The sequence below is a fragment of the Agelaius phoeniceus genome, chromosome 7, assembly GCF_051311805.1.
Source record: "Agelaius phoeniceus isolate bAgePho1 chromosome 7, bAgePho1.hap1, whole genome shotgun sequence".
NCBI lineage: Eukaryota > Metazoa > Chordata > Aves > Passeriformes > Icteridae > Agelaius > Agelaius phoeniceus.
In genome coordinates this window covers 32309262-32321430 of record NC_135271.1, presented here as the reverse complement: position 1 = coordinate 32321430, position 12169 = coordinate 32309262, and the positions used below count along the sequence as shown (strand labels likewise).

At 35.1% G+C, this 12169-nt stretch overlaps 1 protein-coding gene across 2 annotated transcripts in view; it reads right to left on the bottom strand.

The window, feature by feature from the left end:
* Positions 1-233: 233 nt before the first annotated feature.
* LOC129122373 (sodium channel protein type 2 subunit alpha-like) overlaps positions 234-12169 on the bottom strand; it is a 61233-nt gene continuing 49297 nt past the window's right edge. For both annotated transcript variants that reach the window (XM_077181458.1, XM_077181457.1), the window contains exons 21-27: positions 10403-10525; positions 9862-10143; positions 8258-8311; positions 7324-7461; positions 4604-4708; positions 3936-4206; positions 234-3751 (exon numbers count right to left, since the gene is read on the bottom strand). In XM_077181458.1, coding sequence (XP_077037573.1) covers positions 2568-3751; positions 3936-4206; positions 4604-4708; positions 7324-7461; positions 8258-8311; positions 9862-10143; positions 10403-10525 — 2157 coding nt within the window. In that variant the 3' untranslated portion in view covers positions 234-2567. The remainder of the gene's footprint in view (positions 3752-3935; positions 4207-4603; positions 4709-7323; positions 7462-8257; positions 8312-9861; positions 10144-10402; positions 10526-12169) is intronic.

Sequence of the window (12169 nt, the reverse complement as noted above, 5' to 3'; positions counted from 1 at the left end):
ACATGTAGTTGAAATACAATTTTTTCTGAATTCTAGAAAAACTCTTTTGGTCAGGACAACATCAGCATTTCATTTCATCTTGATAGTGACAAGTTGAGACTGAGCTAAGTCATGAAGCAACACGTGATCTAGATGTCTAAATCACCTCACTGTTGAAGTGATTCCCCCTTAATTTTACCATTACTTGTTAATCTTTATAAAATTCATACAATAAAAGACAAAGACTAAAATAATTACATAAAAAGGTTATCTTTATTCTTTTCGGTTGTTAGCAATGTAGTTATTTTTGGTAAAACAACTTCCTGCATGCAGTTCATCAGTATACTATGAGCCAATAATTTCCAGAAAAGCAGGACCCCATCAATATTCTAGTTCTTTTATAAGAAATGCAAAATAACAAATTATATTTAAAGTGTTTCTACTGCAGTGTGCACCAATAAGCAAAGCAGACAGTGTGATATTAACTCCGGGAAAAAAGCAATGTTCCTATGACTAAGATCCCTGAAAATCAATAAACAGGATTATAACATAAAAAAAGGCCTTCTATCTTGTTTCACATAAAAAGACCTACCAACAGATCAGAAAAAAAATTTGTACTGTCCATTTGTTTTAAAATTATTCCTTATTAAAAGCTATTTAAAGCAATTAGCAGAAATTTTCCATTACACATTGTATATCATGTTTCTGAACAGTAAAGTGTCAAAGACAGACAGCAATAAATATTAATAACAACAGGAAAATATGTATAATTTCTTATAATGAGTAAAAAATGTTATAAAATAAAATGTTTTTAAAATAAAAATAATAGATATATGTTATAATTTTTTTCTAGCCCCATATTTTAAGCCATCTATTTGTCCTGTATAGTCCACCACCTTAGTGCGTATTTGCTAATTGCAACACTCACACAAAATAAAATCTTTAATAGCAGCAAACTATTGCTTACTGGTATGAGGAATGATGGTCTTGTCAGGTTTTCTTTTTAGCATTCACATTTCTTCCCATGTTAAACTTGAACAGCTGTAGGATAATTGCAGCAAGCATGCATCAGTTAGAGCTTCCAATTATTTAAAGTATCACAGAATATATCATAATATCTACTGAAATGTTGCAAGCTAACTTACTAGGGTACATATTTGACACATATATGGTAATTAGGTCATTGTCTCCTTGTTCAAAAAGGTACCACTGTGTAAAACAACTGATTAAATAACAGAGGGTATTTTACTTACATGTATAGTGTCAGCCTGAATGCAAAAAAAAATCATCTAAACCCCCGTGCAGGACAAAGCTGATTTCACTACATCTTTTTGGTCATCTCAGTTCTCTGTGGAAGGTTACATTAGAGTGGAAACCTGACTAAATTGCCAAGAGGGTGTCAAAACCACCTCTCTCATGTACATACTTTGTGTTTCTATGATCCATCCTTCCAAAGTAGAAAAAATGAAATCTGAGGTATATATTAAGGTAGTATTTGTCCCCAAAGATACTCTGCTTTCAGCTTATACTCATAGCTTTGATTATTTTCCTAAATGGGATAAACTCATGAGAAATGAGAAGTGTAGCAACTGACTTTGGAATAAAGTATGGAAGCTACTCACGATACTACAAGGTCAAACATACCATTTAAAAAATATATATAATTTCCTATAGGCAGAATTTGTCATTTGTAGCTCTTCTGTGAAAATAATTGTTTGAATGTTTCAGGAATTATCAGCTATCTTGTACACTGAAAGTAAGTTTTTTTAGTAGTTTCACAATTTTCCAAACAGGAGCTCTATATAGCATCATTTATTTGTATCTGAAATGGACAGTACAATAAATTAAAAACTACTGAAAGGTAATAAAAATAAATACATTAAACTTAAAAGACTAAGTTACCGACCTCTTTTCTGTGAGAATTATTTCCTTGTTTGATTTACTGACAAATTCTTTATCTGGACTCTTGATTTTTTTAATAGTTTGGTGCTTCTTTGATTTACATCCTGAGGTTTAATAATCTGGAATCCTGGCTTTCTGCATTTAGAAGTGGCTTGAAGAGAACTATGTTCATATTATGATGCCATAATTACATATTCCTGACATTTGTGTTTCTCTGCACACAAGAGTATTATTTAGTGTTTATCTAAATAAAGAGTTTTTAGATTTTTTTTCTCAGCACAGCAGAATTAATAAAGCAGTATGTTGTTAAAGCAAATGAAATCATGAACAAGAACTGATACACATGGAACACAGATAAGAGATGAGATGTACACAGTGGATACACTTACTCCACAAAAATACAGGTTTATCAGGACCCCTTAAGGGTTCCTATATTCCAAGTAGAAATTTTGTGTCTCCTCTCAATTAGTAACAGCTGATAATCAAAACTATTGTTCTGCAAGTTTGTTTCCCTGTTACACACCAAGAGTTTACTAGTGATGGATCATTTTCTTGGACAAGCACTGTCTGCAGTAGTGGGTAAATATGTAAAAACTTATAATTTTGGCATAATCCTCCAGTAAGAGTGCTACTGACAAAAACATATTTTCAAGCTTGCAAACATTCATTATGGATAAAAGAGCCTTTTATTTTTTGTTTCCTCTTCTGTCTTTTCCTTTGTCTTCCTTTTCTGATTTGTCATCTTCATATTTTTCTTTTTCTGGTTTTGTTACACTATCATAAGAAGGCGGAGCTGTAGTGGATGCAGACATATCCATTTTCTCTGGAGATGAATTTTCACTCAGCTTACCAACAATCACATCCTTTTTGATAAGCTGATCACCCCCATCCTTCTGATACATAAATGAAAGCTTCTTTACTGACTGTCTCAGAAGATGACGTCTGTAAGCACGCTGAATGATAGTGGCAGAAACTTCTTCCTGCTTTCGTTTCAGTGTGGTTGTAATTGGTTCATAGGAGACTTTAGAAGGATTGGATGCCATAAACCGATCTTCCATCTGTATTCTGAGGGTGTCCATCTCCCCACTTTCCCCCAAAACACGCTTTGTGAAAGCAAACAAGATGTCAAGGCAGTGAATTCTGTCACCACTCACCACAGGTAGATCCATTGCAATAAGATGAATTGTGTTTGGTTTTGGTATATTAAGAGGAGGATCTAGAGAAGCTGCAAAATCAGACAGTTTACTATATTCTATGAATTGTGTTGCACCAGGATCATATTTTTCCCAAACCTCATAAAACATCTCAAAGTCATCCTCACCCAAGGGTTCAGCGCTTTCTTCGGTAGCAACACTGAAGTTCTCCAAAATCACAGCAATGTACATGTTCACCACTACCAGAAAGGATATGATAATGTAGCTGACAAAGAAGAAAATCCCAACAGAAGGGTTGCCACAGTCACCTTTCACAGAGCTCCCTGGATGAGCCTTGTTAGGGTCACAGTCTGGCTCCCCACTGTTGAGAATTGGGTTGAGCAAATTATTCCAGCCAGCGGACGTGGTGATCTGGAACAGGCAGATCATGCTGTTGCCAAACGTTTCAAAGTTGAACATGTCATCAATCCCATCTTCCTTCTTGACGTAGGCAAAGTTGGACATGCCAAATATGGCATAGATGAACATGACCAGGAAGAGCAGCAGCCCAATGTTGAACAAAGCAGGAAGAGACATCATCAAAGCAAAAAGCAGAGTGCGGATTCCCTTAGCGCCTTTAATGAGGCGCAGGATTCGACCGATCCTGGCAAGTCGTACAACTCTGAACAAAGTGGGTGACACAAAGTACTTTTCAATTACCTCAGCTAGAAACATACCTATGAAAAACATAAAAATAAATGAAGAAAGTAAGTTTTTAACACAGATTGCATTTTCAACAGAAAATGTAAAATAATCAAGAGAAATTAAAATTAAGTAACTCTTCTAATTTGCACAACTTGATAGAGAGAAAGCAATAAATACACATAACTATATTTCGTTTTGAACATAGTAATTTCTTACCTATTATTGAAAGAATAACAACCACAAAATCAAAAATATTCCAGCCAATGGTGAAGTAATAATAACGGAGTGAAAATATTTTGAAGACACATTCGCCAGTGAAAAGGACAACAAAGACCAAGTTAATCCAATATAAAATATTTTGCATCTGTTCAGTCTGGTCATCTGTTTCTATCATCATTGTGATCATGTTAAGACAGATTAGAACCATAATGATGATGTCAAATAGTTGCTTGGTTACAATATCAAACACCAGACCTTGCAATTTGTTCTGAGGGAAGAAAAAAGAAAAGGTTATAGTATTTTTATGTAATAAACATCTGTTTCCTCCCTCCCATTTCATTCTTCCTCTCCCAAAATATACCAAGCAAAAGGCTCAAAAATCTAAGTAAACCATTGTCCAGTAACTTATATGTGAGTTCAAAGTTTTTCTCTCAAAACTCAGCAAGCCTATATTTCTTCACGTTCTTTGATTCTATTTTCTCAGGCATAACAAATATGAGAGATTTTTCCTGCAGAACAGACACGTGTACATTTCAATTCAGAATGAAGGGGTAACTAATTTGGCTGAAACCATTTTAGAGTTAAAGGAGAAATTTTATTATAATTGATGTACCGCTGGGATTTCCCTCCAAATACAGATGACATAAGAATTGCACTATTCTTACCACTGGTCGAGGTATAGGTTTTTGTGGTTTCTTGGAGCCCAGCTTCTTCATTGCATTGTAGTATTTCTTTTGCTCTTCTGTCATGAAAATGTCTTGGCCTCCAAGGTAAATTAATAAAAGAAACCCCAAATCTGATTACAGACAAGCCTTCATATCCATTAATTCACAGCATTGCAGAACATGGTTTAAATAAGCCCTTTAGTCATCCTTATACATTGTTACCAAAACCAAAACATAATAATTATTTCAAAGATTGTTAAAATTTCTGATGAATCTTGAAGGAAAAATGAAAGAAATTATGGAGCAAAGAAAATCCCCAAAACTTCTATCTATTTCTTATTTTAAAAAAATACATACCTGATTAATTCAATTAAATAAATTTAAAAAACTAAACCCAACTTGGAAAATACACATTTCATAGACACTTAATAAATCCAGCATCATGAACTCCACATTGTAAATCAATCTACCAAAAATAAAAAAGTTTCAAAGGTACAAAGATACACCGTGAGCATATATGCCTTCAACTAAAACACACCAAGAGAAACAAATTACTGATTTTACTTTTCAGGATGTGCATTTTGCCATTTGATTATAGGTATCTCCGTTCAGATGATACATACACATCAAACAGTGTGTATGAAGTTTGATCATCCCCCTACACTGTACCTAGATCATCAGAAGCATGGATTTACTTTGGGGTTTCTTGTATGAATAAAATGATTTCTAGATTGGTGTAATACACACATGGAAACACTTGTCAGAAATACAATCTATATTGTCAAGTAACTTGTTTTATACCTTTCATGCACTTGTTTGTAATTGTATTCCAGGTATGCATGATATCAAAGCAGTGGCATATGGAAATGAACTTCAGAGTCAGGGTGATTCTGACACTTCATCCCACTGAATTTGTCAAATGTAGTGTCAATCTTATAGACAAAGTAATGGTAAGTCTGAATGAAGGTGTGTTTAACTTTCAGCTGTGTCTATATATTGACATGAAGATTTAGAAGGCAAAAGAGACTGTCTTTAACAAACTCCTCATAAATCAAATATTCACGTAAAATTAACTTCTTGGAGAGTAAGAGTTTTGGAAGAAAGACAAGAAGTTCATTTGATAATTATGGTGGAAATGTGCTGTGTCTGTTGGAGGATTTCACTCAGTGGGAAATAAAGAATAAAAGAAGAGATCCATAAAGAAAGTGGGAAGGGGTTGGGGATTTCTTCTGCTGTCTCACTGACATGATGGCTATCATGAGAGAACAAGCCATCCTTGTCTCAGTGTACTGTCCCCAGGGAGAATAAAGGCCTCAAGGCAAGGTACCCTTAAGGACCAGTTAGGAAATCAACAGCAGAGCATTCCCTCCCTCACAGAACTAATGTAATGAAAGTAGGATGCTCACAGGAACCACAGAAAAGCACAGTTTAACTACACAGAGACAGTATGCTGCAACACGAGCTCTTTTCCCATTCATATCCCAACATGCCCAATTGTCAGTGATATTAAAAAAGAACAATGGCAAGAAAAATACTGCTGGGTAGCCATGAACTGTGTGATCTGCACATTTCTATGAACACAGATGCACCTATAAATTCAAAAGACAGACAACTAATGCTTGCTAGTTTGCTAGATGAGACTGAGGAATAGCATAGAGATAGAATTTTCCCAGCCTAATTGCATGTCCACTATTTTACTTTCTCAGTGTCTTGCAACAGCTCAAAATGTACAAGGGGTGTATACCATACTGCCAGAAAAAGCCATTTAGCAGGAACCCTTATCTGCCTTCTGAGTCATGATGACTCCAGTGGACAGTGTCTGCCAAGTGAACTTAATAAAATTTATAATTACCTCATTACTGAGTAAGATCACCCCTGTTACACATCAACTGCCAAAAATGCCAATAACATGTATATAACCTTAGTCTTGCTCTCCAAGGATAGGAAATGGATCCACCTTCCTGCTAAGTACTGGATGACCCTGAAGTTCACTCCAAGGAAGGTACAAATATTTTGAAGGATGAAGATGCCACCATTTATGGTTTAAATAGCAAGTACAATTTAATTTGCCATCATAGCTTGCATTTTCATCTATTTACATGTCCCTAGACTTCTTGACACAATCCTGTGTTGATTTAAATAATAGAAACAGCTTAAGTTGAAAAGAAAACCTACACATTTTCAAGTGACATCCATTTTCTTTTTCTTGCAAATTCACTAACTCAAGACAGTTTCCCCAACCTCTATGATCTTACAATACAGAGAAATAGTGTCAGCATTCAACGTGTTAGTCTCTGTAATGGAGGCCTTCACAATATTGCTATATGTTAGCTCCTTATCAATTTTGAAATTTATAGTTTTTCATATTTTCTTCTTTCCTGCCTTATTTGCTTAAGTCATCTGCACTTTCACATTGCTTAGGCACAGCACTGTAAAGTTAAGAAAAACAAAGATATAATTTTCTGATGGACAACATATCATTGGGCTGTACAGGGATGTGGAGAACACTCAAATACTAAATGTAATTTTAAATTACTTCAGATGTCTTAAAAAGAAAAGACTGTTATTTAATTATTTTTAACAAACAAAAATCTTAAAACCTGATTTATTTTTCTTTCTTTCTATTACTATGAGAAATTTCAGACACTATTATTTGCATACATTTATTAGAATGCTCAATAACAATGAAGTATTGTGAAAATGAAACATGTGGTACTTATCTTCTTTTTTTGTTGGTTGAAGTTATCTATGATGACACCAATGAATAAGTTTAGGGTGAAAAATGATCCAAAGACAATAAAGGCCACAAAGTAAAGGTACATGTACAGGTTCTCTTCATACTTGGGCTGTTTCTCTACCTATATAACACAGGAGAACAGCAAAGCATCACAAATAACAGCTAAGACAAATCAAAGATCCTGAGCAGGAGAAGTTGCATCCAGATGGACAGGGGGGTAAACCCAACTCTTTTGGAGCATACGCTACAGTTGCCTCATATTTCAACTTGAAAAATCTATTTAATACAGGTTTCTGTAATTGCACACATTGCAGGACTTGCCATTCCTTCCCTCTCTGTCTGTTCTCCTTGATGACATTTGACATTTCATGTAGGTCCTACTAAATTTGACAGAAATGTGCAAATCTCAAAAGCAATTCAGTTCCTACAGATTATATGCAAATCAAAAGCTGGATTGAGGAGAGATGCAAACAAATACCAAGATTAAAAGAAAAATAGGCAAAAATTAGCAAATTTGGTTTTTGAGATCATCAGAGTCTGCAGATCTAGATTAGCTTTTGCAGTGATGCCTCTTGACTATTTGGGTTATTTTTGAGGACACAGAAAAAACTTGTTTCCTGATCTGTACAATCTCAGACATAAATTAATGGAAAACCAGATCTCATTATTTTGGATTTTTACAGAAGAATTATTAAATTACTAGTAATTTATGTAGCTTACAGCTATGATTTTTGTTACCTGATAAAAGTATAAGCACTTTGTGGGTATAGATTGTAGAAAATTCATCAGGACTTTACATTTAATTTTTTATGTTTTAGATCATTTCAACTACCATTCAAGAAGCCTCACATCAGTCTTAGATTTGTTTTCCCTCAGTAAATTTTATATTTACATAGTAGATTTTATATTGCACTCACTTCTGTAGAATCAACTGCAGGATACATAATCTCCATCCATCCTTTAAATGTTGCCTAAAAACAAAATTTGTTAATATTTTCTATCAATGCTCCAGTTCTGAGAACATTCTAAATAAACCAGTGTCTTCTGCAATGTATTTCTGTTCATAAAAATAAAGAAAATATTAGAAGTCTGGTGCGTTACAAGTGAAGCATTCACAGGAAGTTCATTACTATGGAATATCTCCCCCCAGTTCTTAAAAAACACTGAATAAATTCTAATCTTCATGGAAATTCATATAAACCCTCTGTGAGATGAGTTGCAATCAATATCATCATACCAGAGAGACAGTGATTTATCTCCCAGGGAAATGTGCTGTGCTGGCTGCCATTGTAAAGCATTACCTTAACAGGAAAGGCACTGTGCTATGTGACATCCCAGTAAAGCCGGGTCTCTCGTGTCAGGATACAGGGAGCCTGTGTGACCAGCTAGCCCACCTGCACAGGGATGGTGTGGGTCACTCCATTGGATACAAGGGGCTCCAAGAAGAGACTGAGTGAAGCTGCCCAGGGACTCAGTAGCTCCTTAAAGTGTGTGCCATCTAAGCCTATCACAAATCGCAGCCGATTTGGTGCATTTGCCAGCTGCTGAGGGTGCACTCAATTCCACTACTGATGGTATTGATGGAGCTATCAGATAGTACTGGTCCTGGAGCAAATCCTTGAGAGACACGACTTGGTAATGGTTTCCTCATGGATACTAAGCCACTGACTCTAAGTCTTTCCACACAGCCATCCAACCAATTCTTTATCCTTCTAGAGGGTCCTCATCAAACCTACTCTGAGGGCAGGAAAGGTGTGAATAATATGTTTACTGCAACCATTACACAGGTGAACTGCGGGTGCAATACATGCTACAAATACTAAAAGCAGTGCCACTCTCTAAGCTGGTAACTTATGCAATTGCCCAGTGCTGTTTAGCAACAGCTAGTGTTACCCCCAGGAGCAAACAGATGGTAGCCTGCTAGCACAACACTAACTACTAAACACTACCAGTTGGGAATTTTTAAAGGCAGAATAATTGCCAATTGCTTACGAGTACAAATAATTTCCTAGAAGTAGTTGGTCAAATGAACCTGATTGTAAATATGTATGTCTTATATGTCTTATTGGCAATTTACAGATACTTTCTCCAAAAAGGATCATGCCTAGAAATCTAACACTCTTCTTGTTTGAAGATCAGATAAGTCCTAGAACCTATCTATGACAACCATGGAAAAAATTTTAGTCAATATGCCTTAATGGATAAAGAAAATCAAAGAAAATGAAACCTAGCTGCAGTTTTTAACCAGATTTTTAACTACATACTGCATTTCCATAGCACTTGAAAAGGTACTAGCAGTTGGGTACCAAGAAACCTTCATCAGGTGAATATTAGATATTCCTCCTCTTCCAAAATGGCCAGAGAATGTATCACATTTTTACAATAAGAAACATTAATTAGCTCCATAGAACAAAATTATAGTCAAATCCATATCCATTTATTTATTTTAAAATAGCATTGAAAATTATACAATTAAATGATACCACAACTAAAACTAAAGCTGTAAAATTTAAGCACTTACCACTTGAAGCAGAGAAAGATAACCAATTGCAACATTATCAAAGTTTACTTTCACATTTCTCCACCGAACACCTCCAGCAGTCCTGCTTATATTTTCACACATCCTTTTATTACTGACTTGTTCTGGTGTGAAAATCTCATTATTTGTGGTGTTAACACAGTGATAGAACTTGCCAGCAAACAAATTTACTCCCATGATGCTGAAAATTAGCCAGAATGTAAGACAAACCAGAAGTACGTTCATAATGGATGGAATTGCTCCAGTAAGAGCATTCACAACCACCTAGTCAATAAACACAGAAAAAAAAAATTAAAAACAACACAAGGGTTATTTTTTTTTAATCTAGAAGATGATTTTATGTAAAGCATTACATTACACTGAAGTAATGCAAATAGAAAAGTAGTAATGCATGTCACATAACCAAACATGATACTGTTGGCTTTACTAACAGACATTCAATTAGTAATATTCCATGCTTTTATAATTTGGCATATTTTTAGGGATTTGTTTTACACATTATTTCCATTTTTTTTTTCCTTACCCTCATGCCTTCAAAGCGTGACAAAGCTCTTAGAGGTCTCAAAGCTCTTAATGTTCGGAGAGATTTAATTGCACCAAATTCTGAGAAACCAAGGGCAGTAGCTATTAAGCTAACCAATGAGACCTAGAGGAAACAAAACAAAACAAAAGTACTTTTCTAAGTAGCTTCAAAATAGAAATGCCTTAAGGGATAAAAATTTTGATCAGGATATTGGGGAAAAAATTCAAAAGGTCCCCAATCTTTCAGTGAAAATAAATTTAAAAAGCTAAAGAAGAAAAAGAAAAAAAAAAAGAAAAAAATAAGTCTAATATTGCATGTAAATTTCAGAACTGTTTGAACAAAAACATACTTTAATCCATAATACTATCTGTGGATATGAGCATATGTACATTTTTATTTTTAAAAAACTAAGCAATTTCCTCTCCCTCTATGTGTTTGATTGTGGTTTGGACAGCCTGTGATACCAGCAATAAACAGGCTTCTATATATAGAAATCCTAAATATAACATTAGAAAATTCGAAAATTCAAAAGGTGTGTTGAAGAAAAAGAAGGGGAAATTTACAAAACATCCTGTAATGATGCACATGAGTCAGAATCCCAAACTCAGCTACAACTTTCTGTTCTTGTAACTACCAAATAGTATAATTGCACAAAAGTGCATTGTTATCATAAGCTGGAAAAATCTTTGGATTTTACAAATTGTTTGTATTTTGGAAAATTAATGTGCCTACTTTTGTGGAAGAAAGGGTTTAATCCACACTAATTTTTCAAACCTTCAGTACAGCTGGATTAACAGCTCAAAAGTTGATTTTCCTGCTGTTTTCCAGTGAAAGTCAATGACTTGTGTCCACACTGAACCTCCCACTCCAGATGGCTATCTCCTGTTGTGTTTACACAAAGAAGTCTTCTGCAGATTTCTTTTCTCTAAGGGTAGCTCAAGCAAGCTGCCAATTACTATACAATCCCATTTTTTCTCTTCTCTGTGATACCTTTTGTAATTGCACATGGAAAGCTGAGCAAAATGAGCATATTTATTTGTTTCAGGGCTAATTACCTGTTTCTGAAATAACTGTAAACATCACAATGGGTAAGAACTTCTGTCTGCATACCATAAGTCCTTTCCCAAACAGGGAACAGCTGGAGAGCTTAGGCTGCTAGGTACAGAACAGTTTGCCTGAAAAGATTCTGTAAAATGTCTCACAGTGATAATTTAACTTGACTGGTACTGGTACGGCAAATTTGTTCAATGTTTAGCTGGATAAAGGCATAGGACAGAAAGATAAAACAAAGATCTATTTAAGCAGTTGAGGGCAGCACCTGCACGCTAAACCATTAGGAAGAGAAAGAATTAAAATTCCTTATTAGTGGCTGAAAATAATAGCAAGTCTAGCAATAATGTCAGAAAAAGCTAAGCAGATCACCATGATTTTAGGGGTGGAAGGAGTGGGTTTACAATATAGGAGGCCAAACACTGGAAATGGCATTGCTAAGTAAGGCATTCTTCATTCAAAGCAGAGTATCAGCCTGAGCTGTCTAATCTAACCTTGAGGTTAGAGCTAATTGAAAACCTCTGATGGTGCCCCCCAACATGAATTGTTATATAATCTGCTGCTGTGGGACCACAAAATGCAGACATTCTAAACAAAAGATTAAGATGGCTACAGGAAAGCACTGAGATTGCTGAAACAATGAAGAGCCCATACCTATCCACATGGATACATGGTATGCCTAATCAGAAGAATTGATCTTAAAACTGAATTCAAGAT